This window comes from Tupaia chinensis, unplaced genomic scaffold (assembly GCF_000334495.1).
Source record: "Tupaia chinensis unplaced genomic scaffold, TupChi_1.0 Scaffold146604_1, whole genome shotgun sequence".
Classification (NCBI taxonomy): domain Eukaryota; kingdom Metazoa; phylum Chordata; class Mammalia; order Scandentia; family Tupaiidae; genus Tupaia; species Tupaia belangeri.
Window position 1 is genome coordinate 948,136 of NW_006206460.1, and position 27,991 is coordinate 976,126.

The 27,991-nt window shown below is 40.6% G+C and overlaps 1 protein-coding gene across 1 annotated transcript in view; it reads right to left on the bottom strand.

Moving 5' to 3' along the window:
* LOC102487571 (contactin-associated protein-like 3) overlaps nt 1-27,991 on the bottom strand; it is a 222,793-nt gene that overhangs the window by 162,713 nt on the left and 32,089 nt on the right. Inside the window, 2 exon segments of the mRNA XM_027768474.1 lie at nt 6,296-6,385; nt 9,579-9,699. Of these exon segments, the coding sequence (XP_027624275.1) occupies nt 6,296-6,385; nt 9,579-9,699 (211 nt within the window).

The following is a 27,991-nucleotide window of genomic DNA, read 5'->3' on the forward strand; positions in this document are numbered from 1 at the left end:
TAAGGGACTGTATACAAATGAGAGATAATATTAAGCTGCTCTCCGTAAGATGTGTTAACCAGAGTGCTTGATTAAGACATGTTGTTATTTATAAATGTTATCTGAAGAAATTGTATTCGTGATGAGTAGAGAGCATTAATAATGCAATTACCCTAGCATAGATGCCCTGGTGGTGTTTTATGAGGCAACTAAAATGATGTTTCTGCAGATTATTAAAAACGAGTATATTATCCTTGTCTCTTTACTATGAATAGTATAATTATATTTATATAAAAAGTTAATAAGTAAGTAGCAAAATGAAAAACTGCGGACAGTGTTACATATACATTTAAATATGTGTGAGTGAACTAATTATTACTTTTCAAAGAACATTTGCAAATAAAACATAACAGGTTGGGGACATGTGAATCACGTGGAGATGAGGAGGAATCAGGGATCAATGAACACTAAGGCAAGAAAAGGGCCTGACACGGATCAGAGCAATCAGTCCTTGATGACTCCTCACTGAGGACTGCGACTAACCAAAACCTTCGTACCTGCTGTCCAAATAAAATGAACAAATAAACAAGAAAGTGGTTCCTGCATGCAAACTTAAGTGTTTTGCTGAATAGCCTTCTACCCCCTGCACTGTGTGACCAAGACGGCGCAGAACCTTCTCCCAGGACCCTGACACCACGGCAAGGTCATCCTCCAAGCAGGATGACTGGTCCTGCAATTGGCAAAGGAGTCCCCTGTGCGTGGCAGTGTGTGTTCTCTGACATCACATGCCAGCAACACGGTCTCCCATGGGAGAGGCCTGGAGCTGAGTCCACGTCCCCACGCTTGCTGGTTCTGTGACCGTGTGTGAGTTACACGAACACAGAGAACCAGCCTTCTCCTCTCAGTAGAGGGACTAGGATACCCAGGCTCGCACGATTCTCATGCTGTCTCTGAAGTTCTTCACATAGGACTAGCACATAGTAAATAATCAATACTAGGACACACCGCTTCCTGTCATTGACATTGCCATGCTGAAAGATATTTCCTCTTACTTATTCTTACAATACTACATTATTTTACAAAGAGAAAGAGAGAGATCACTCTCAGCACAATTTTCATGCTGCGATCCACCTCCAGCTTCGGCTGCCCTGGATCACGGGCATGCACACGTCCAGGGTACTCAGGGAAGTCTCCAGACGCAAACCTAGAACCTTTCCACACGGGCCAGCCCCAAAGGGCGTTGTGTCTCACTGCTATGCCACCGCCTGCCCCCGAAGTACTAGTCCTTGAGACGGGGTGTGTCCTCCCCACCATCACCTTCAGGAGTCTATGGATCTTTCCGTTTGGTTCTCAGACAAATTCGTCTTAATTGCTTGGGTCCATAGTCTCTTGCTCTCAGGGGCCATTAGGTAAAAATGGCCCAGGTTTTGTCCCTGTTATTCATATTTTCAGAGAATTATAGATAATGCTATATTATACAAAACTGCATCTTATTTAAATTAATATCTACAACTGGCTTTGGGAATAGTTGTACTTAATTATTTTAAAGTGAGTGCTTTTGAATTCATTATTTTTATTAATATTTTAAAACCACTAGAATACATTAATGTTTATTAACATAAATAAAATGAGGAATGTGTGAATTCATCTTATTCTAATATTATTGAATGACCTGAACTAAGAATTAAGACATGTGGGTGGTGGTGCTGACTTTTTCATCAATTAGCTGTGAAAACCAGATCAAGCCACTTGATCTGGAGACCAAAGAATACTAAAGCTCTATGAAATCTAAGACTTTCTCTAGCTCTAATAAAACATGGCCTGAAATAGTGGTTTTATATTCAAGTATTGGTAAAAACAATTATTATGGAGAAAAAAATGAATAATCAGTAACAACATGAGGAACACACTTTAAAAACATATATACACAGGGAACCAGCAGTCAGCGTAATGGCTGTGTCGCTGGACTCCCACGTAGTCGACTGCAGTTCACGTCCCGGACCCGGTGGCTTAAAACTCACGCCGGGTGCGTGTGCGTGCGTGCCCAAGATCCCGAGAGGAGAATGAAGGAGAAGGGATTGCAGCGTGACCATCTCCCCTGGGAGGTGATTTCTCGCCTTCTGTCTCTCTGTCTCTCTCTGTCTGTCTGGCGAGTGCACATGCCCTATAGCGAAAACCTCTCCAAAAAAAAAAAAAAAACATATACACATATATACATGTCTGCATATTAACAAATTACATGAAATTAGCAAAACACGCAAAGCTGAAAACATTTGTATATTGCTTACTCTCTGAGCATCCTATGAGTTTTGTTTTGTTTAGATTTGTTTTGTTTTTAAGCCAGAGGGCATATATGCTTGCCAGAGAGAGAGAGAGACAAAAGAGAAATGGGAAAGCTCCCTCCCCAGTGAGGCATGGTCACACTGCAATCCTTTCTCCATTTTTCTCTCCTGTCAGAGCATACCTACATATTCACCAGACACATTCTTTATTTTTTTTTTCTTTTTTTGGAAAGGTTTTTGCTATAGGGCGCGTGTGCTCACCAGAAAGATAGAGAGAGAAAGCGAGAAATCACCCCCCAGCGGGGATGGCCACGCCACAATCCCTTCTCCTCCATTCTCCTCTTGGGATCTTGGGCACTCACGCACACGCCCCCAGCTTGAGTTTAAGCCACCAGGTCCGGGACTGGAACTGCGGTCAACTATATGGGAGTTCAACAACATAGCTATTACACTAACTGCTAGTCCCAACCAGACACATTCTTCAAGTCATTATAGGGATCAGGATTTGAACCCCATTGTCTACCCCATGGGATCCAGCTCTCTTAACCACCAGGGTATAGGTCTGGCCCTAATTTATAAAAAAAAAAAAAAAAGAATACAAATTATCATACTTGAGTCATAACTGGAAAATACTATAACATAATGTAGCTCATGTTATAAAAGACAACTCAAATGCTTCCTCATGTGTGTTCAATAATGACAACTTCAAAAATAATTTTTCAGAAACAAAACAGCCATTGTGTGAATCAAAGTGAACTTAAATGTCATTTAAAATAATAATTCAGGTAACGAGAAGAGCAAACTACCCATTTAGTCATCTGTTTACATTGAGTATAAATACATAACATCATTTAGTAGGATTTCTTCTGAAATATAGCTATTGACTTTAAGTGATCTCAGTCATTAAATGTTAAGATACCTTTGGAAAAACGTAGGTAATTTATCTTGCTTATCGTTTGATGTGGATATGGGGTACATTTGTTGTGTATTAACCAGTAAGTCCTCTTGCTCTCAGGGTCCCCTGTTATAATTATAAACCTTTGTACTTTGTTACAGTTCAGGTTTATACTGGCATCATCTCCTGTTTCCTGGAGACTTCAACGACTATCCTGTTTCTGGCATGTGGTTGGCATTGTTGCAAAATCAGGAATTTTGCAAGGGTAATGAAAAGCTGCAATGTTGAAGTTTATGCTTGGGTCCCCAAGACTTAGGCTGCTTGCTTTCTCTTTCTTTCTGTCTGTTTGTTTGTAGAAAACCCTTTACTCACATATGATGGAAAGATTAAAACATAGCACCAAGCCCTTAGAACTTGCATGTAAAAATGGACAATGAGGGACCAGCAGTTAGCGTAATGGCTATGTCGCTGACCTCCCATGTAGTCGACCGCAATTCACATCCCAGACCTGGTGGCTTAAACTCATGCCGAGCGCATGTGCGTGCATGCCCAAGATCCTGAGAGGAGAATAGAGGAGAAGGGATTGTGGCATGGCCCTCCCCCCTGGGGGGTGATTTCTCGCTTTCTATCTCTCTGTCTCTCTCTGTCTGTCTGGTGAGCGCACGTGCCCTATAGAAAAAAAAAAAAAAAGAACACCTCTCTAAAAAAAAAAAAAAATGGACAATGAGTGACTATTTAGTTGATCCTCTTGAAATAAGCTAGTTCAGAATAGCCTAATAGAGGATCAAAAAATGATTAAAATGATTTTTAAAAGTTCTTGCCATAGAGCACATGTGCTTGTAAAAGAGAGAAAGGGGGGGAAAGTGAGAAATCACCCCCCAAAAGGGGACAGCCATGCCACAATCCCTTTCCTCCAGCCTCTCAGGACTTGGGGCTCACATGCACTTGTACCTGGCATGATTTGCAAGTCATCAGGTCTAACACTTGAACCACAGTTGGCCATGTGGGAGTCCAGCGCTTTAACTATACCACCTGCTGACCCTTAAAATGTAGCGTTTTAATGACAAACTGGAAGTATACGCATTAGCAGTTTCTCCTATAAAGTCTTCATGTCATCCTTGACCATCATGTTATACCACTTCCTTAACTCTTAAAGGTTTTACCAGTGTTTGACACATAGTTGGTGCCTAATAAATGCTGGTGTCTCAGTTGTCAGGACTCTTCCTCGTCTTATACTTGGTCCAATTCTTTTAGTCCAGGTTCCTCTTTCTGACCTACGAGCCAGCACCCACCTTTACAAGATGGCTCAGATGTGCTTCGACATCCTCATCTCGAGACTCAGCACAATTTGGTACTTTCCATCAACTACTTAATTGGACTGTTTCTCCTCTGCCTTGTCCCTGATGATCCTAATCTGCTCAGACTAAAAATTCAGCTAGAGAATGACCGTTATCAAATCTGAGATCTAAATATTTGGTTATTGCAATCGTAAATTAGAATCATTTGATTGTTTATACTCACTTGGCATGTTTCCTTATCAGTAACTCATCATCAGATTGATTTAATTTATTTAGTCCATTTTAGAAGAGAACAGATCTACAAATTTTCGCGTAAGAGTCCATGGACACTCAATATCAGCAGGTGGCATAATGATTACATTGTTGGACTCCGGCAAATGTGCATGGGTGCCCAAGATCCCAAGAGAAGAATGAAGGAGAAGGGATTGCAACATGGCCATCTCCCCAGGGGGTTATTTCTCACTTTCTGTCTCTCTGTATCTCTCTGTCTCTCCAGTGAGCGCACATGCCCTGTAGTAAAAATCTCTCTTTTAAAAAAATTTTTAAAAAAGAGTCCGTAGGCACTAAACTGGAAGATCTATGTATCCTTCTCCCTGGATATTAGTAGTAGATATGTAGTAAATAGTAGTAGTAGATATGACATAAAAAGTGTCATGATCAATGTGCTGTTATAAAAAAAAATACTTCCTAGTCATGAGATATAAGAATAGCTAAGTTCCAGTTTCAAAAGTTTTAGGATATTTATTCATTATTTCCTCCTCCCTTTTTTCATTGTAGGATTTTTATTCCCATTGAATTGGTGTACATATCTGTAGCACACAATGTGATTTTTCAAAGTATGCATGCAATATGTGACAATCACTATTCTAGATTTTAGTCACAAAAAATCATTTGAAAGACAGCAAATTTATTTCATATTTTTACATTGCATTTATTTATAGTATATCCTCACAAAAGCTCTTTCTATAAAACTACTGCATAAATACACTTATTTTTCCCTGTTTGTCTCTCACACAAGATCCATCAGTGAACAACTTCATCAGCATTAGGAATCAGGATATAAGCTAAATTAACCAAAGCTGAGTACCTTCTCTGACTACAAGGAAGTTACATCCACCTATTTGGTCAGGATCTGGTAACAGAGTAGCTGGACTCAAAAGGTTCTACCTGCCTAGAGTAACACCAAGATTAGACTGTAAAACTTCTTTGGAACTAATCTGGTAGTGCATTGGCAAGTGTCACGTTCTGTACATTTGTAAAATAGCAGTAACATGAGGTATAAGGAAGTTCAGTGTCTAGAGTCAAAGCTCAGCCTGTTTTTCTTTTCTTTTTTTTTTTTTTTTTTTTTTTGGCTAGAGAGCATGTGCTTTTGCCAGAGAGACAGAAGGAAGTCACAATCTCATCTTGGTCCCACTATTCTGTCAGGATTTGTATCATACACACACACACACACACGGAGTGTTTCTCCAGCCTCCAGGCCAGGACTCAAACCATGGTGGGCCACATGGGATCCAGCTCCCCAGCACAGGGCTTAATTGTTGCACTATGTGCCAGCCCAGCCTTTTGTTTCAAACTAATTCTTACAAATGTATGAGTTTTATAAGATTCTTCTACAAGAGAGAAAGATATATGTGTGTGTGTGTACACACACACACACACACACACATATACAAGTGTATAAATATATACATATATATATATACAAAGAAACAAAGACACCCCCTAGAGCACCCCCATGCTGCACACTCTCTGTACATACAGGGAGACCTCTAGACACAGCTTCAGGATGTAAACCCAGGATGAGAACATGGGTCCCTCCTTTCTGGATCCAGTTGCATTACCACTGTGCCACCATCTGGCCCCCGTACTGAAAGTTTTCAGTCAGTGGAACAACTGTGGTCTGTGATGAGCCGGGCGTTGGCCCCAGAACCCTAGAATGAAGTTGCACAGAAGTAAGCAACAGGCCTGGAATGGGCCTGAGTTCTGAGCATGCCACTGCAAATCCTTTATTCTCCTGACAGAGAAAGAACAGTTTGCCAAAGCTAGGAAATCTATGACAAGTGGAGGAACAATGAGTGCTGAAAGGGTTAAAATCTTCTTCGGCTTCTCATGACCACCATGGTGATGTCTGTTTCATGTAACATCACAGTGAAAGACTTCGTCTTTTCAGAAAAGGCAGGAACCCACTGCCTGCAAATTCCAGCCAGCTCTCAAATGAGTGAATCTGCTTATCTGTGGCTTCATTTGTACAAGAGTCTGATTTTGGTTCATAACTATTTTTAATCAGCTAATCACAAATGTCCCAAATACCTGATTTAGTTTGACTATACTGAAATTTATCTGGAGAAATTTTATGTCCTTGGGAAGCTAAAAACTGCAGTAACGTTAAATTTTCTTTTTATAAGCATGTAAGGTGTCAGTAGCTATCAATAAATCATCCACACATTGAATTAGTGTGAAGCGTTAAGTTCTCTTATAAATGCCTGGAGGAATATAGTAGATGAGTCTCTAAACCCTGAGAGATCCATTACCACAGATATTGAAAGTCATCATAGGTAAACGCAAAGAGAAACCCTGATTTCTCATTTAAAAGTACAGGGAAGAGAGCTGAACGCGTGTAATACAGCAAAGTATTTAGCTGATTCAGGTTTCCCAGTTAGAATGGCAGTGCGGTCAGACACCACAAATGCCAGATCTTGTACACATCCACAAGTAGGTCTACCTTCCTTGTCAAATTTCCTTTCCTTTCTCATAGGTAATACGCAAGTATCACAAAGTGAAGCCCATTCTTTATTATCTCCATTTTTCTAGCTTTTTTATTTTTTAAATGACAACTTCTGCTCTTTGTATTTGAGCTAGAGAGAAAATATTGTTTTACATGTGGCTATGGTTTATCTTTGCCATAAGCTATTATAATAGAATTGATGTATTTTATTAAGCTGGTATATTTCTTCCTAGGTTTCATAAAGAGGATCTATTTCTTATAACTAGAACGTACATATTTCTTGTCACTTCTTTCTCTTTTCCAGGGTAAGAAGAGAATGACACTCTCCCCTGCCCTGCTTTGTTTTAGTAGGTATATATTTCCCAACGCAGGTGCCTTGCTTCCCAGGAGCGCCAAAAGCAATTTATCCTGCGTGTAGAATATGGGAGCCATTTGATAACGTGGCAGGTCTCTTCCAACAGAACACCAGATTCATCAGGAGGCAAGAGAAACACATCTTCCTCCAACAAAGGTTCGATTTGCAGAAGAATCTTAGAGGAGAAAGAACAGATGGAAGATTGTAAGAAATACCAACAACTTTAAAATAAGAAAGGTCAGAAGAAATCACAAAAACATGCCTCCAGGATCCACAAAAAGGAGCAGGGAAAGATGAAGATGGGAAAAAGAGATGCATAAGATTCTCCTCGTCCTAACTCAGAGATTCATTACGTCAATTTTGTTAATTAGCTTACACCACTGGCCAATTATTTTCTATTTTTAATATTTTCTTGGGAGAAATGTCTCCTGGAGGAAGCAATAGAGCTTCAGAGTGAGATTGCAGCCTTCACATCTTCCTTAATCCTTCTTAATCTCAGCTTTCCTTTCCTCAGTATCTTGGCTTCTTACAATAGTGACACCTTGACTCTTCATTAGAGCAGTCCACGTTAGTTGTCGTTGGCTTAATAAAGTGGTTCCCTCTGTGAATAATTCTAACCAAGCGGCTAATGCTGCAGTCTCAAGCTCTTCCCATTTCCCCAAGCTGGGTTACTGTTACCAAGAGATAAAAAACTGTCTATCCTTTCCGTCTAGCTAGCTTTTTCCTACTAATTCCTAGTAGGGAAAACCCTGGTAAATGGGCTGCTACAAAAGATGACAGAACCTAGGGCATATTCTGATCTTAACCAGCACTGATCCATATAAATTTTAAAAATTCAGACTGGTCCCATAGCCTAGTATTAAGGGAGCTGGGTCCCAGATGGCCAACCACAATTCAAATCCCAGCCCTAGTGCCTTGAAAAACACACTGATCATGTGTGTGCATGCCTCAGATCCTGACAGGATGGACAGATGGAGTGAAAGGGACTCTGCTGTGATCATATCCCCCTGGGGGTGCCCTCTACCTTTCTCTCTCTCTCTCTCTGGTGAGTGCACACACCCTCTGACTCATAAATAGACAAAAAATTTTAAACGCAATAGAAAAGAATTCTTAAGATAGGTAATAACTGGGAAGAAAGCTAAATGGACTCTGGCATTTGAATAGTTGGAACTCCAAAGAGGTAGGGCTGATTTTCTTCATACTGAGATGAAAAATAAGTTGGTTGGTATGACACCATAGTTTCAGTTCTCAATTCACCATAGTGGCTTGACTGGTTTTTTTTTGTTTGTTTGTTTGTTTGTTTGTTTGTTTCTTCCTTTTTTCCAGGCTACTAGGGAGATCACTCTCCAAGTCAAAATCTTCTAGGACACAGTCTTTTTGACAAATTCTCAATGGCTATTTGGCAAATATGCCCAGTGTGATTTTCAAGCCACCAGGTCTGGGACTCGAACAGCAGTTGATCATGTGTGGGAGTCCAGCAACCTAACCTCTATGCCATCTGTTGGCCCCTCCCCCAGCTTCTTAATTCATTTTTTTTACAAATTATTTATTTAATTTTATTTATTATTATTATTACTTTAATTTGCTATGGGGCATGTGCACTCACCAGAGAGAGACATAGAGGGAAAAGGAGAAAGAGTGAGAGAGAGAAAGAGAGAGAGAGGAAGAGAGAGGAAGAGAGAGAGAGAGAGAGAAGGAGAGAAAGCAAGCCACCAGGTCCAGGACTTGGGAATCGGCCCTGTGGGAGTCTAACGCCTTAACCACCACACCACCTGCTGACCCACCACACCACCTGCTGTCCCCTTAATTCATTAGTTATGACTATTTGTTCTTATATTTGTTTCCTCAATAATATCTATTCCAGAGGTACAAATAACCCACTTATTTGGGATGGATTGTTTTCTAAAAATCCTATGCGTCCATCAATTTGTCTACTTAAAAGAATCTTTCTCTGGCTATTGCAAATATACGCCTTCCAAAGATGATAGAGTGAAGTAAGCCTTCTAGGAGAGGGACTGCCAGCAACATTCTGGACTTCCCATACTTTTCTGCCATTAAAATCGATGCCGAATCTGGTGGGATTTTAGAGCCCATGTTACACATTCTGCTTAATGGCAACTCAAAAGTTGCTGAGAGGCTGTGGAATTTTCCCCGGAAACCTGATCCTGTTGGACCAAAGTAGATAAAGGGAGACTTTTAAGCAAACCATCAGAGTCTCTCATCGATCAAAAGCAGCCGTATTTTGTTATGCATATTTTATCAGAATAAAAAGAATACAATTTAAGAGGTGGTCACAAGCCCTCTGACAAATTCACCAAGTAGAACTACTAAAGAAATCATATCCTCACCATCAAATTGTTGGGGGGAAAAAGAATTCAAGACCCAAAAGAACAAGTCAATTCATAGATACAGAATTTGTTGATTTTATTATTGAGCAAAACACATACTCTAAATGTATGCAGGACACCATCAAGAGGTTCCATGGTTATTGTGGATACTTAGCTCTACTTACAACAGATGTAGAGCTGCAGTTATTATATACATCATTCTGCATTTAGTAAGCAGCAACAGATATTCCTTAAATACACACACACACACACACACACACACACACACACATTTATTTATTTATTTACTTGTGATTTTTCTGGCCACCGGGTCTGGGACTTCAACTATGGTCAGCCATGTAGGAGTCCAGCACTTCAACCACCACACCATATATGGGCCCCCAGATATTCTGTTTAGAGTGATTACATTGAGCTTACTCTGATACACTGTTGTATATAGTTTATCAGCCTTGCTCTAAGTTCTTCAGAAATCTTTTATCAGATCTATGGCGGCCTCTAACAGCGCATTAATACCTACGATTAGTCACACCCTTCCACATTCCTCAGCCAGGCTGGCAGGTTCAGTTCCCTCATGCTATGGGTTCAGCTGGATGTGGTTCCGTGGGATCACTCGCCTTCTCATGGTGACTATACAAAAACCAAGCTTCTTAACCCTTTTTTTTTTTTTTGGAGAGGTTTTCCCTATAGGGCGCATGCGCTCGCCAGACATAGAGACAGAGAGACATAGAGACAGAAAGCGAGAAATCACCCTCCCCAGGGAGGATGGGCATGCCGCAATCCCTTCTCCTCCATTCTCCTCTTGGGATCTTGGGCAGGCACGCACACGCGCCCAGCGTGAGTTTTAAGCCACGGGGTCCAGGACGCAAACCGCGGTCGACTACGTGGGAGTCCAGCAATATAGCCATTACACTAACTGCTGGTTTCCAAGCTTCTTAACTCTTACCTCTGTAAGTGACTTAGTTATTTAAGAAGACGTGACTGATAATTAAAGCCATATTTACACAGAGGTTTTATAAATTGCTGAAAATTTAGAGCTTAGGAAGAGTTTCTAAACCTATGACTTATCTGAATGTAATAATTTGCTGAACTTTAAGTATTTCTTAGTTTATTTAATCGATTAGAATTGTGTGTTTGAGTGTATATTTACTTATTGGAAGTCTTGAAAAGGACCCAACTTGGGGCCAGCTCCATGGTGCAGTGTTAATGTGCTGTTAAAGAGAAGCCAAATCCCACTGGGGAGATTGCAGCTGGAATTCACAGCAGGTCTGCCTGAAACACACCAGGCATGCACGCAAGTGCCTAAGACCCAACGGCTGCAGGACTGGAAGAGGAAGGTGAAAGCATGACCAGGTCTGTAGTGGGTGCTTCTTTCATTCGCTCTCCCTCTCTCCTCCTTTCTCTTTCTCTCTCTCTCACACACACACACACACACACATCCATACTCTACCATAAGCAAAGAAAAAGAAAAAGGGCTCAACTCTGAAAAACACAAGAGTACGCTAATAACATTTTAGGTGAAATCAAATAGACCATGAAATTGAAGTGAAGTGCCAAGACTCTGAATATTGATGACAAAGAAGAAAGATGGATAACTAATTAGGAGAACAACAATAACAAAACAAAACAAAACAAACTTTAAACTAAAAAATAGAATTACCAGAGGCAAACATGCAATAAGCCATATTTAACCAGGACAGGGGTAATATTTGAGAGCAAAGCAATTTATGTTAATTACTATTCTTGTTACTCACCCCTTCTGCCTGGCATATATATATATATATATAAAACTTCAACTGTGGTCAGCCATGTCCTTTTTGGACTAAAGGAAGACTTTCCCTGCACATTTACCCTTTTCAGTTATAGTCACTGTGACACCAGTGGTGATTTTTGACACAATATACTTTCGTTTTCTAAGAATTTCATAAAGAGCAACTATACACTGCTTTTTCAAAACTTTTTTTTTTCTTTCTTTCTTTTGGAGAGGTTTTTTTCTTATTGAGCGCGTGAGCTCGCCAGAAAGACAGAGAGAGACAGAGAAACAGAAAGAAAGAAATCACCCCCGGGGGATGGCCATGCCGCAATCCCTTCTCCTCCGTTCTCCTCTTGAGATCTTGGGCATGCACGCACATGTGCCTGGCGTGAGTTTAAGCCACCAGGTCTGGGACTCGAACCATGGTCGACTACATGGGAGTCGAGCAACATAGCCATTACGCTGCTGGTCCCACTTTTTCAAAACATTGATCAATAGACCAATTCAATGTTTTCATGATTTAAAGTATTTATTGTGCTTATAATATGTGGTTAAAATATGCAAATAAAGAAATGTGTTCACATTTTCACTAACCACTAACTTTTGACAGAATAGCATATGCCATGTATGCAGAGGCTAAGTCTAAATCAGATCACTTTAAGTTGGCCAAAATTCTGTTTTCTGAAAATCTAATAATTTTCCAGTCAGGAGGGATGCATTTATCAATTGAATCCTAAATCAATAATAATGCTTTCCCACACCAAGTTTTGAGAACTGAGTTTGGATTTTGTTTTATTTCCTAAAAGTAAAACTGTCCATGGAAACAGCAGTTAGTGTAATGACTATGTTGCTGAACTCCCATGTAGTTGACTGCAGTTCGAGTCCTAGACCCAGTGGCTTAAACTCACCCCAGGCACATGTGCATGTGTGCCCAAGATCCGAGAGGAGAATGGAGAAGAAGGGATTGTGGCGTGGTCATCCCCCCCCGGGGCCAGTGATTTCTTGCTTTCTGCCTCTCTGTCTCTCTCTGTCTTTCTGGTGAGCACACACACCCTATCACAAAAACCTCTCCAAAAAAAAAAAAAAAAGATAACTGTCCATTCTGATATTAAAAAATAATCTAGTAAGCATAAAATGAAAACTAGACCATTTAAATTTTCCTTCTCAAGTTAGAATTTTTAAATATGTCTAAAAATATATAGGCAAAATCTGTTGATTATCACAGGAGTTCATGACTGTTCATGTAAAATAACAGCATTTATTTTTAAAAAGTATCAATCTTTCATTTAAAGAAAATATTAATTTAAATAGAATCTAGCTATATATATTTAAAAGCTGTTAAAAAATCAAATGACTAATCTCTATAGAATTATGTTTTAAAGCTGATTTGGATGTTTGAGCAAAAAAAAAGTGTTTTGTTGGTATTTGAGTGAGTTGGCAATATTGTTAAACCAAACTGATGACAGCCATGTAATTAACAATAAAGTAAGATGAATGTTTGCCATGTACAAAAAGTTAAATACTGAATTGGAGAAAAAAGAAAAAGAAGTGTATATCTGAAAAGCAAACTGAAATCAGCATGGGGCATTTTGTTCACGTTCCTGCCCTTTGCACTGTGTAATCACACTTCACTGGGAACTCAGAAAGCTGAGACGCCAAGTGACTGACGGAGATCCCCAGGGAGTCGACACCCTGAAAGAAGTTTGAACGACTCCATAGGGAATAGGACTAAAATGTGCCTAAGTTCAGACAAAAACAAAAAAAAGTCTCCATTTTTTACTTATTCTTCTTATATTTTATCATATGGGGATAGGCGCTTTGCTTTCTCCTTAGTTTCCAACAGCGCATGGCTGTACGTGTACATTGTGAAAACTCATTTTATGTTCTTTTGTTGTTTATTTTTGAATAGAGAATAGCAAAGAAATAACCAAGTACAATCCATAAGCTCACTACGTAGACAGCCCTTGTTGACGTATAAACTAAACATATTAAACTGACAAAGTAAACATTACATATACATGCTTGGTTAGAAAATTAAAGTAGCACACATAGGTTAAGATTTTCTTAAGTGGAAACCACTCTTCAATGCCAAAAGAAATCACTATTGAGAGTTTATTGTGAGATTTTCTTTTCTTTTTAACTGCCAGAAGGCTTGTGTATTTGCCAAAGAGAGAGAGAACGGAGTGTGGTCATGCTACAATTCTTTCTCCTCCAGTTGTCCATTCTTTTTTTTTTGGGGGGGGGGGGGGGGGGAGAGCTGTTGTTAAAAGGCTGTTCACTAGAGAGACAGAGAAACAGAAAGCGAGAAATCACCCCCCCGGGGAACGGTAATGCCACAATCCCTCCTCCTCCATTCTCCTCTCGGGATCTCAGGCATGCACTCACACATGTCCGGCGTGAGTTTAAGCCACCAAGTCTGAGACTCAAACCGCAGTCGACTACATGGGAGTTCAGCGACATGGCCATTACACTAATTGTTGGTTCCTAGTTGTCCATTCTTGTTGGGATCTGAGGCACATGTTCACATGCATTCAGCATGTTTTTGTTGTTGTTTTGTTTTTGAGAGGCTTTTTGCTATAGGATGCGTGCACTTGCCAGAGACACAGAAAGCGAGAAATCACCCTCCGGGGGAATGGCCACACCACAATCCCTTCTCCTCTATTCTCCTCTCAGGATCTTTGGCACGTATGCACACGTTCCTGGTTTGAGTTTAAGCCACTGGGTCCAGGACTCAAACCGCGGTCGACTACATGGGGGTCCAGCAACATAGCCATTATGCTAACTGCTGGTCCCAACATTCAGCATGTTTTTCAAACTTCTGGGGCCAGGATGCAAACCACAGTCAGTGATGTGGGATTGAGCTCCCTTAACCTCTAGGCTACTGGGCTGGCCCTTACATAGCATGTTATTTCCCAGAAGCTTGCCCAGCAAAGAAGATTTTAATTTTACTTATAAAATCATGTCTCCTCTAATCTGGGGTAGTTTTTAAAAAGGTTATATATAAGTGGAAAAACGATATATGGTGATACATGGTGGAAATATTTTAGTGAAATGCCTGAGAAGTGGCTACGGTACCTACCTCGGTGATGTGACACTATATCTCACCTCCTGTCATGTGTCACAAGTGTTGCAGGGTAATTGTTTCTAGTCTTTCCACTTCTGTTAGAAATGTAATCATGAACAGCTAGTATATATTTTTCTTCCATTTATCTATCAACTATCTCTTTATCCATCATCTGTCTCTATTATCTACTGATTATCTATACACAATGACCAAAATAAATCTGCTCATTCCCCATCTTATAAGGTGACATGTGAAACTTCCAAGTCTTGCCAGGGTTCAGAACATGATACTAGAAACTATTTAGGGAGACTAGAGCCCCTCTCCCCGAAAGCAAGCCATAAAAGATAGAAAAGTCACTCTCTCCCTTCCTCCGCACAAACCTTCATTCCAGAAGAGTTGTGTCCTAGTCTGAGGGATGAAGGAAGGGAAGGAATGCTACACAGAAAGGTCAAGAATACAGACAGGTGATCTGGGTTTGCCTTCTCAGTCTATTGCTATTAGAGCAGACCTTTTTGGTCCAATCAGATTTCTACATGGTCGTCTACTCTTCATTGAACCTAACATAAAACAGGCACTTTTCCCAGATTCTCTGGGTCTTCATTTCTGTAGGTTTCTGTCTCACGTACATCCATTTGTTACACTTTTCTCGTTTTAAACTGCCTTGCATTACAGAAATGTTGGCTGTGACCCTTACAATAGGCAAGAAAAGATATCAGTGGCTTTTTCTGCCCTTCCACTACCCTTCCCCTCTTCCCCCTACCTAGCAACTCTCTCCAAGGAAAAGACATAAAGCCACACCCACTCCTCTTCCCTCCCACATCACTCACTTTAAACCTCTGATAGCTCGACTTGCTCCCCCCTCGTCCTCCTGAACCTGATGTTGCAATGATCACCAACATCACTCTAAGCCTATGTCGATGGCCTTTTCCTCTGTCTGTGGCCTCCAACACCCCTGGTTCACAAGGCCTCACATGTCTGACCACTCCTTGTCTAGTTCTCTCTCTTACAACTTTCCCACTTCTTTGTTGATCTCCAGGCATGACAAGATTTGTTTTTTCTTGCTCTTAAAACCATTCAGCTGCTTCTGCTTCCTGGGCTTTGCTCTTATCTCCCCTTGTTTCACAACATTCCTCCCCCAGGTCCTCCTGGGCTGGTCCTCCCCAACCCTCCACTCAGCTTTCAGATAGAAAATCACTTCTTCGAACTGAAGTTCGACCTCCAATCTACCCAGAGTAAGACTTAGTCCCTGATCCTTCACTCTACATCATTACTCCTTTTACAATTGCTGTTGTAACAACATATGAACACTGTGTTATTTGTATGGTTTGTGTGTGTGTGTGTGTATTTAGAGACCATCTCTCACCAAGGTCTTCTCTCATTCTATGCTCTGAGTCTCTAGGACCTAGCACAAATGCCTAGTATCTTGTGGATTATGAGGGAACGTTTAATTAAGCGAGGCTCATAAAATTGTCATGGATATCTCCATCTTCATCTCCCAGATGTGCTTACTTATTAAACCAAATGAATATCTAATCGGAATTCCAGATGGTAAGTGTTGAGGGCTTCTCCCTTTGAACCATGCCAGCCAGGCGGAGAGCGCTAGGAGGAGAGAGGAGTGGCAAGCACCACCACTATGCTCCCTGTTCTCGAGACAGAGGGATGCAAAAGAGAACCCTTCCCAGGTAATGCCTAGATTGCACTCCGCTGCTGGTCTCTCGAGTCTCCAGTAGGAATCCTCACAGCATGGAGCAGAGCAAACTGTAAGGGACTAGGTTTAGGGAGCAGTAGAAACCGCCCTCCTCCTCCCCTCCCCCCCAATTTGCTTCAGGATTTACCTCTGTCACTGATAATATCATAAAGAAATTCTGGGCTAGAAGGCATGAGATTAATAAGCACACAGCATGGGGATGGCATAGCAGTTACATTGTTGAACTCCCACATGGCTGACCGCCTTTCAAGTTCTGGACCTGGGAGCTTGAAATTCACACAGGGCGCATGTGTGTGCATGCCCAAGATCCCAGGAGGAGAATGGAGGAGAGGGGACTGTGGTGTAGCCATTCCAAGGAAGGGAGTGTGGGGAGGATGTCTCACTTTCCCTCTCACTATCTCTGTCTCCCCCCACACATGCCCTAAGGCAAAAACTTCTTCAAATAAATAAACAAGGACCAGCAGATGCCGTAATGGTCGCTGGACTCCCATGTAGTCAACTGAGGTTTGAGTCCCAGACCAGTGGCTTAAAAATTACTCTGGGACCAGCAGGTGGTGTGGTGGTTAAAGGTGCTGGATTCCCATATGGCTGACCATGATTCAAGTCCTGGAAGCTTGCTTTCTCATGTTCTCCTTCTCTCTCTCTCTCTCTGGTCAGATTTAAAAAAAAATAAATAAAATAAAATAAAGGATGGAATTAAATAAATAAATAAATAATTTTTTAAAATATAAAAAACTCACTCTGAGCACATGTGCATGTGTGCCCAAAATCCCAAGAGGAGAATGAAGGAGAAGGGATTGCGGTGTGGCCATCCCCCCTGGGGGGTGATTTCTGTCTCTCTCTCTGTCTCTCTGGTGAGCACACATGCCCTATAGCAAAAACCTCTCTTAATAAATAAATAAATAAATAAATAAGCAGACAGCATAGGGATCAATAAAGACTTGGAGCCGCTTAGCAAATGTGAGATCCTGGACTAAAGCCTTCACTTACTTGTGGCTCAGTTTCCTCCTCTGTAAAATTATGATTCGAGTATCTGTTTTAAAGGGATGCCAAGAGGAACAGTGTCCAACGTGAAGTGTTTATTATCGTCAAGATTATTGCCATTGTTACTTGTATTTATGGATATCACTGTGTCCTTGTAAAAGTTCAAAGAATAAATAACATGACATAAAATAAGTAAATCATCTTTTGTTAATCTGGTCTCTCTTCCCAGGAATAACCACAGCATTAGACAAGGTTTGAGTTCTTCGACATTAGGAATCCTCACAGCATGGAGCAGAGCAAACTGTAAGGGGCTAGGTTTAGGGAGCAGTAGAAACCACCCTTCCCCCCCAATTTGCTTCAGGATTTACCTCTGTCACTGATAATATCATAAAGAAATTCTTGGCTAGAAGGCATGAGGTTAATAAGCAGACAGCATGGGGATGGAATAGCAGTTACATTGTTGGACTCCCACATGGCTGACTGCCTTTCGAGTTCTGGACCTGGTAGCTTGAATATATATATATATATGTGTGTGTGTGTGTGTGTGTATACATATAAAATATAGTATTTTTGGTATGTTTGAACACCAATGGGATCATACTTTGTTTATTCTCAACTTTGCTTTCACTTAAATGATACACAGCTTAGCAATCTCTCCATCTCCTGTATTTGGATACCACTCATGGTTCTTAAGGGCTGCATAGTTTTGCCCAGTGTGCATTTAAGACAATTTTCTCATGCCATATGAATAAACCGCTAGAAACTAAGAGGGCTGTCAATTTTGACTCTTGCACACAATGCTGCAGTGAACACTTTGGGACACACAGGGTAGAGTTGCCTCATTACTTCTGTTTCTGATAGATTCCCAAGGGTAGTACTTCTAACCCACACGACTGCTTCCCACAGAACGAGCCCTCTCCGGCACGCAGCGGTGTGTTTTAAGCGTCTGTTCAAGCCAGTGACTGCTGGTAACACACCACGTGTTTTCCTCCAGGCCACAGACTGTCAGGTTGGTGTAATGGAGGCTTAAGTAAAATCAGTTTCTGAAGCTTAATTATTCTTTGTTGTTGTTCATTGAATTTTTGCTAGTTTTAGGACAGTTCAGTGGAGATGACATTCCCAAATTCAAATGACTGTCATGGTCATTGCATAATCATGGTCATCATCATTTTCATCGCGGGTGTGTTTATTGGGCTCCTCCTGGTAATGTGGTCGGTACCTTGTTAAGCCGTTTGCTTACATATAGACCCCGTTTAATTGTCACGATTGGGTTGAAATGCAAGACCGATTCTCAAGCTTATATACAAATATATTGATTTTCCTTAGTTCTCTTCTAAATTATTTTACAGATTTTAGATGTGTGGCTTTAGAAGGGAAGTCCTTACTTCAGCATAATAGAGTTATTTTCCTGTATTTTATCACAAAACTTAGTAACGAAGGTTTTAGTGGTACAGATGTATTTTTATTATGTTCTTTAAAATAAATAAGAGTAAAGGTTTATCTCACAGGTAAAAATGTTCATTTTAGCCTAGCAGATTTTACAATTGGTTCCACAACTCTGTAAGAATAAACGCAATCAACTTTCTTACTCTGACAAATTTTAAAATATAATTTGAAATATACCAGAAATAACAACTTTTTCTCAAACTATCCCCTTCATTTCTTATATCTAGGTTGCCACAACCTAAATACTCATGGTTTGGGTCTACAAGACTTTTAAAGTTCATGAAGTCTCTGATTAAAATTTAAATACTTTTTAAAAAAAAATGATAATTTTTATCAGTTAGTGCCTTGATCATTAATTTGTTTAAAATACTGGTTAAATATCCTTTATCTGAAATGCTTGGCACCAGAAGTGTTCCAAATTTAAGATATTTTCAGATTATGGAATATTTGCATATACATGATGAGATATTTGGGAGATGGGACTAGAATATAAATATGAAATTCATTTATGTTCTGTATATACCTTACACATATAGCTCCAAAGTAATGTTATACTGTATTTTCATATTGCAGCATTTTGACCACAATCCACCCACGAGGTCAGGTGTGGAATTTTCTATTTGTGGCATGAAGTCAGTGATCAGAAAGGTTCAGACTTTGGAGCAGTTCTAATTTAATTTTTGGATTAGGAGTGCTCAACTTGCACTTATGAAACCAGAGCATTGTCAGGTACTGGATTAGGCATAGCAAGTGAACAGGACAGGCCTTAGAGAGTTCATACTACAAAGAGAATAGGTGGAGTTGAGGGAAAAAATGCATATTAATGACTAGCTAAAAGACACAGGAAATTATAAAAGACTAATTTTATTCCCTTCACTATTTTGCCTTAGGCTGGTTCTGTGGAGGAATTAAAAACAACAACAAAGATTGTGTCAGAGGAAGTGGTGCATGAATTGAGTGTTGCTAAGAGAATGTTATGGCTTTACAATATATAGTTCTTTTTACCAAGCACATTTCAGAGAAAAATCTTGAGCAATAAAAAATCCCGAGCAAGTTAAAGCAATAAAAATGTACCATAGTGTGATAAAAAGGACATTTTACCAATTTATAATTACACTCCTAACACATAAGCCATTTCATACTTTACAAGTTGAGCCTGTTAGGAGTCAGATTTGTGGGTGCATTTAATCTTTCTACTCTGTACTTATGCATGAGTCTATTTTTCTTAAACATTTTATAGCTGTTTGTGTAGTGACTACAAATGAAAACAGTGAAACATATTGACTATTTTTCAACTTTAAATGTTCACTTCAAATATAGCTGAAGTATTAAAGGATGTAATCCTCCTATTGGTCCCTTGCCACTAAGAAGCACTTCCTTTGCAGATTTTGAGTATACTCAAAAGATGTTATGCATGCTTTGTGGCAAAATGTTATTGTTATGCTAACAACACTTAACATAGGATCTATCCTCTTAAAATTGAAGTGCCCAGTACAGTATTGTTGACCATAGGCACAATGTTATACAGCAGAGCTATACAACAGGCTGATCATGTATAACTATAATTCATACTCAGAAAGATAAGTATTGGCAAAGATGTGGAGAAAGGGCGACTCTTGGACATCGTCAGCAGAACCACCATACTGTTTTCCATAGCAGCTGCACCATTAAAATGGAAGTTCTTTAAAAGATTAAATACAGAACTATACATGACCCAGCAATCCCAGCTGTAGGAATATTCCCAAAGGAAATGAAATCAGTATGTTGGGCAGATATTAGCACTCTCATTATCATTGCAGCATCATTTACAACAGCTAAGCTGTGGAAACCAACTATTGACGGATGCCTATCGATGGATGAAGGGGTTAAAAATACAGAATTTTGAAAAACTATGAGCTAAATTAGTCTAACAAGTCTTAAAATTAGCATGGCATTTCCAGCTAGATATTTATACCTGAAGATCCAATTAAATACAGGATAGCCATCAACATTTTCAATATTTCCTCCGAGCTCAGATTTCCCTATCACCTAAGCTTGTTGACATCTCCAGTGCCTTGGGCAGCTTACAGACCTCACAGGAGCCTGTTCCCTTGAGTAGAGGCTTCCAAGCTGGACTCTTACAAGAAGTAGAGCAGCCATGGGAGCTGCTCTCAGGATCTCACAGCTTCAGGAGCAGGACGGCAGTGAGAATTCTCTGGATCTCTTTTCTTCCCCAGAGCTGCTGCCGCAGAGCTGACTCCCTACAGGCATCACCTTGTGCTCACTTTGCAAACCACACAGTGAACTGAGAAATGCCCAACAGGGGAAGACGTGACCCTGAGAAACCAAGCTTCTGAGACCCGTCTGCCCACTGATTAGCTGAGGGAATCAGCACGGGATTTTGTGGTAGAAAGTCATTTTTATGTTGGAAGAGCTAAATCAAAGTTCAAGATCTGTCACTATTCTAACTATAATGTAAATAACTGTCCTTGAATGTCTAAGTGTCCATTTGCAAAATGGAGGTAACAGTGATTCCCCCAAGGATATTGCCTGAGAGAAGATGCACACAGGTCAGTAAACACAACACAGTGGAAAATTCTAATGATTTCCACTTGAAATCCTCCTTAGAATACAGCAGGGCAGAAAGAAAATAGGAAAATAATAAAAATAAGGACAAGCTTTTTGCTTGTTTGTTTATGTCTTGGTTTCGTTTAATAAATTCACTGTGGAGTTTGAAAGGTGATATTAACTGGTTGTTTTATGGCCTTTATGCCAAGGGATGCCATCAAAACCACCAAAATAAAAAACTTTATTTTATTGTTTTTAACTTTCAGTGTCCTAAATGTATTGGGCTGTCGGAAAAGTCATGATGCATTAGCTTTTTGCTTGTTTGTTTATGTCTTGGTTTCGTTTAATAAATTCACTGTGGAGTTTGAAAGGTGATATTAACTGGTTGTTTTATGGCCTTTATGCCAAGGGATGCCATCAAAACCACCAAAATAAAAAACTTTATTTTATTGTTTTTAACTTTCAGTGTCCTAAATGTATTGGGCTGTCGGAAAAGTCATGATGCATTTTTGCATAGAAGCTAAATGTATTGGCTTGTCGGAAAAGTCATGATGCATTTTTGCATAGAAAAACATAGAAAAATACATCATGACTTTTCTGACAATCCAGTATTTCAAAGTTATGCTCAAGTCTCCCAGGGTTAAAATAAAAAAAATTAAATTAAATTAAAAATAAAGATATATTCTAATCTATCTTTCTCTCTCTCTTTTTGTCTAAAGCGTCTGCGTTCACCAGAGTGAGACAGAGAGAAGGAGATAAGAAAGAGTCCCCCATAGGGGATGGTGGGGCCGCAATACCTTCTTCATTTCTCCCACCTTTCGGAATTTGGGGCACACATATACACACTTATCCAGCATGTCTCTCAGTCACTGGGTCTAGGGCTTGAACCTCATGGTCGGCCATGTTGTAGGCACCAGCTATCTTAACCACCAGGCCAAGAGCAGGCCCATCTAGTCTGCCTTTCTAGAAGAATTGTTTCCAGCCTGGATTGGATCTACAGAGGGTCAATTTTCTGTTCATTTGTGTTTTTGTTTTTTCTAATTTATTAATTTTACATTTATTCACTGAGCATCATCACCATGTGATCATTTGTTCTTAACAGCTCTCCGTCATTCTCAGCTCCCACTGCCTATTTCATCCCTCATTTTTACTCCAACCCGGCATTTGTTTCTCACAATGCTCATTATTGCAAGTCAGTTTAGTCCTCCTAGTATCACAGCGTACAACATGTACGTGAGGATTTAGACCACATGGGATTTAAGAAAATAAAAACACAAACTTTCACAGTAATCTTCTTAAATATTATATAACATTTAAAAATACAAGTCACAAGATGTCAGTCCCATTTTTTAAGATGCATGTAGTCCCTGGGGAGAGCAGTTCTCAGGATTTATTGAGTGCATGATTTCTTTCAAGGTGAATGTGATTTAACTTATGAAATGTTGCCATTTGTATAAAGGACAATCAGACTTCTCTGTATTATTTTGCATCATTATGAGCAAATGTAGAAAATTAGCCTTCAGCATACACAGTGAAATGGCAATAATAAGAGGAAAGTAGTAACTGCAAAAGAGGTAAAATGGAATTAATAAAGCCAAAATCAGGAGGAAAAAAGCAGAAAACAAAACCAAAGCAAATTCAATCACAAAGCAAGTTTATATGGAAAAATAAATGGAAAATGAAATTTTATAATGACATAGCAATTTAAACAGAAAGCTCTTCAGCCTCCAACCTAGAGACAGGCGAGGCAGGTATAAACATTCAAGTCAGCTTCCTTCTATCTGCAGACGTGGGCTGCTCCAGTTCCCTCCCTCTCAAACCTCCCACCTACCTCCTCTTCTCAGTCTTTCTCCTCTTCTGTGGTTGGTTCCTAGACTAGGATAGTTCTTTAGGAGCAGCCACCTGGGTTCAGATTTTAGAGAACAAGATGTCTGAGGAGAGGGGCTCCCTGTGTCTCCTTCTACCTTGTCTCTGTATGAAGATGCCCCAAGGTCTTTAGTCAGGCAAATCCATATCCCTTTATGAAGCAGGGTATGCATTTTACCTACCACTGATGAATTCCAGCCTGAAGAGAACACCTGTGCCTGCCTACACACTCACTCATTTTTCCTCTCGTACATCAGTCAGCATATCAGATCCAGCCATATGCACTGTGATACACCCAAGGAGTCTGGATGGCAAGGATCAACAGAGAGGAAGCAGCAAGGGAAGGAAGAAAGAAAAAATAAGAATGACCAATGCAACATTGAATGTTCTGGAGCACTGCAGCGGGGCACAGTAGGTGGCATGGTGGTTAAGGGCACTGGCCTCCCACATGGCTGACTGCAGTTTGAGTCCTGGACCTGGCAACTTGCTTTCTCACTTTCCCTTTCTCTGTCTCTCTTACTCTCGCTCTCACTCTTGTCTGTCCCTCTCTGGTAAAATTAAGTAAAGAAATAAAGTTAAATAAAATAATTCTTTAAAACATTTTTTTAAAAAAGAAGTAATCCTGTAAGACCCTGGAAACTAGAAGTTCCAAGCAATTACCCATAGCATGTATCAGAACAAAGACTAGGGAGGGATCAGCAAATACTTTTTAAAAAAAAAAAAAGTTATTATTTTAATTTTTTTTTTCAGTTTGCTACAGGGCACATGAAAGAGAGAAAGAAAATGAAAAAACAACCCACCAAGTCCCAGACTTGAACCATAACAGCCACCTAGAAGTCCAGTGCCCTAATCACCATGTCACCTGCTGACTCCAGAAAATACGTATTTTTTTTTTTTTGGAGAGGTTTTCACTATAGGGCGCATGCGCTTGCCAGCCAGACAGAGAAAGACATAGAGACAGAAAGCGAGAAATCACCCCCGAGGGGGGATGGTCACACCGCAATCCCTTCTCCTCCATTCTCCTCTCGGGATCTTGAGCACGCACACACATGCGCCCGGCGTGAGTTTTAAGCCACCGGGTATGAGACACGAACCGCGGTCGACTACATGGGAGTCCAGTGACATAGCCATTACGCTAACTGCTGGTTCCCAAAAATACGTATTCTTGAACCTGAATTCAGATGTACCTAGAGCTTTCTCAGTCTGTATCACAGTACACAAATGTAATTACTTTTCAGAAATAATTTTCATTTTGTTTCTGAGAGAGATTTTTTGCTGTAGGGTATATGCACTCACCAGAGAGATGGAGAGAGACAGAGAGACAGAAAGTGAGAAATCATCCCCCAGGAAGATGGCCACACCACAATCCCTTCTCCTCTATTCTCCTCTTGGGATCTTGGGCACAGACATAAACATGCATTTGGTGAGTTTTAAGCTACCAGGTCTGGGACTCGAACCATGGATGACTACATGGGAGTTCAGTGACATACCATTACATTATCTGCCGGTCCCCAGAAACAATTTTCTTTTCTTTTTTTGAGAGATTTTTGCTATAGGACACATGCATGCGCCAGAAAGACAGAAAGACAGAGACAGAGAGACAGAAAGCCAGAAATCACCCCCCAAGGGGGATGGCCACGCCACAACACCTTCTCCTTCATTATCCTCTTGGGAACTTGGGCACGCACACACACGCGCCTGTCGTGAGTTTAAGCCACTGGGTCCTGGACTGGAACCATAGTCAACTACAGTGACATAGCCATTATGCCAACTGCTGCTCCCCTCAGAAACAGTTTTCATAAAATACTGTCTCATAGTTTACAGAATTTAACTCAAATGAAGAAAAATCTCTCAATACTAAGACACTAAGTAGAAAAATAAACAAACATATGGTAGTTCATATGGGAATTCAATGTGTGTCTCCTCTAGTCTTCATGGAAATACAGCATGTGTGTTCAAGTTTCTATAGAAAATCGATGAGATGGGACAGTGCTCATTCCTCTGAGGTTAAAAACGTTTTAATTACAATATGGCATCTATGACATGCATCTCTTTAAGAGAACCTAATTTTCACTTGAGCCTTCTTAATCAATTAACTAATTCTGATTGAGGATAGAAAATCCATTGTCTGTGTAAATATATTGAACATTTTACTTTTTATTGTTTTAGGAAACCAGGGTAGCACAAATACTGCCAAAGTAATTTTACATTGACTTATTGGGATATTGTTCAGGAATCCTTGCAAACTTCCATTCAATAATTATAAATCTTCCTGAATCTGAATGTATTTTTCTTTCAGTCAAAATTTTAGCTAATAAAGCTTCTACTGGCATGTAGCACAATAGTACCCTGGAGATCTCCTTCCACTACTCAAATAACTTTTCTCTTTCTCTCTTTTAAAATGAATGGCATTGTGTCTTTAAAATGTTCTAGACTGAGGGACCAGCAGTTGGCTCAATGGCTGTGTCGCTGGACTCCCATGTAGTCGACCATGGTTCAAATCCCGGACCTGGCAGCTTAAACTCATGCTGGGCGCATGTGCGTGTGTGCCCAAGATCCCGAGAGGAGAATGGAGGAGAAGGATTGTGGCATGGCCATCTCCACCAGTGGGTGATTTCTCGCTCTCCATCTCTCTGTCTCTGTCTTTCTGGCGAACACACGTGCTCTATAGCACAAACCTCTCAAAAAAAATATTCTAGAATGGAAAAAAGACAGGACATTAGAGTTGAATGATTAATAAGGACATTAAGAAATATAAAATAAGAGATAAGAATTTAAATCCAAAAGCTTTCATTTTAGAGTTCTGATCAAATACGATTTTTCTGACTTGTTTCTGTTTTGTAGACATAATTCTTAAACTAAGTACTGATTTTATTTATTTATTTATTTATTTATTTTTTGCCAAAGGACTCACACACTCTCCAGAGAGAGGCAGAGAGAAAAGCAGGAGAGGGAGAGGGAGAAAGTATCCTCCGTGGGGCATGGTCAGGTCACAATCCTTTCTCTTCTTTTTTTTTTTTTTTTTTGGAGAGATTTTCACTATAGGGCGTGTGCACTCGCCAGACAGATTTGAATTCTGACCCTGGCAGCATGAAACTCAGCTTGGTGCATGTGCATGTGTGGCCAAAATCCCAAGAGAAGAATGGAGGAGAACGGGTTGTGGTGTGGCCATCTCCCCTGGCGGAGAGTGGCCATCTCACTTCCTGTCTCTCTGTTATCTCTGACTCTCCAACTAGTGCACACACCCTATAGCAAAAAAATCTCTCAAAAAAAGAAAAAAAAATAGGATCTGAATCGTGCAGCTTCTCTTTCATCCATATTTCTAATTCCTCTCCTTCTCTCCTTTAAAATATGCGTTGTGTAAAATCCTCTTGAAACTAGCAGTTGGTGTAATGGCTATGTTGCTGGACTCCCATATAGTTGACCACGGTTCGAGTCCCAGACCCAGTGGCTTGAACTCACGTCTGTGTGTGTGCGTTGGTACCCAAGATCCTGAGAGGAGAATGGAGGAGAGAGGATTGCGGAGTGGCTATCCCCCCTGGGGGAAGGGGATTTCTCACTTTCTGTTTCTCTGTCTCTCTCTGTCTTTCTGACAAGTACACATGCCATATAGCGAAGCAAAAACCTCTCCAAAAAAAAAAAAAAAATCCTCTTTATAGTATTAACAACATATTGTTCTTGCGGACCAGCAGTTAGTGTAATGGCTATGTCGCTGGACTCCCATGTGGTCAACCGCGGTTTGTGTCCCAGGCCCGGTGGCTTAAAACTCATGCTGGGTGCGTGTGTGTGCGTGCCCAAGATCCCAAGAGGAGAATGGAGGAGAAGGGATTCAGGTATGGCCATCCCCCCGGGAGGTGATTTCTCGCTTTCATTTCTCGCTTCTCTCTGTCTCTGTCTGTCTGGCGAGCGCACACGCCCTGTAGCAAAAACCTCTCAAAAAACAAAAAAAGCAGCATATTATTCCTTTCACACATTTTCTTGTGAAGTATCCTTTGGGTGGTATGGAAAACCATGCTTTGGAAAAGATTCGTGTCAACACTAGTTTAGAAGTAGATGCGAGCATGAGAAGAAAAGGTAGGCATTAAAAACATTAGTACTGGACCAGCAGACGGTATTATAGTTAAGTTGCGGGACTCCCACATAGTCGACTACGGTTTGAATCCTGGACCTGAAAACTTAAAAGTCATGCCGGGCACATGTGCGTGCATGCCCAAAATCCTGAGAGGAGAATGGAGCAGGGATTGTGTTGTAGTCATTCCCCCTGGGGGCTAATTTCTCACTTTCTGTCTCTCTCTCGGGTGAGCACACTCACCCTCTAGCAAAAATCTCTCTTAAAAAAAAATAGTACCTGCCAGTCCTGTTGCCTAGAGGTTAAGGGAGCTCGATCTCATGTGACCAGCTGCATGTTCAAATCCTGGCCATCTTGGTTTGAAAAATACACCATGAGCTTGTATGCCCTAACTCCTGACAGAATGGAGAAATAGAAGAGAAAGGATTGTGGGAACCAGCAGTTAGTGTAATGGCTATGTCGCTGGACTCCCACGTAGTCGACCGCGGTTCGTGTCCCGGACCCGGTGGCTTAAAACTCACGCCGGGCGCGTGTGCGTGCGTGCCCAAGATCCCGAGAGGAGAATGGAGGAGAAGGGATTGCGGCGTGACCATCCCCCCTGGGGGGTGATTTCTCGCTTTCTGTCTCTATGTCTCTCTCTGTCTGTCTGGCGAGCGCACGCGCCCTACAGTGAAA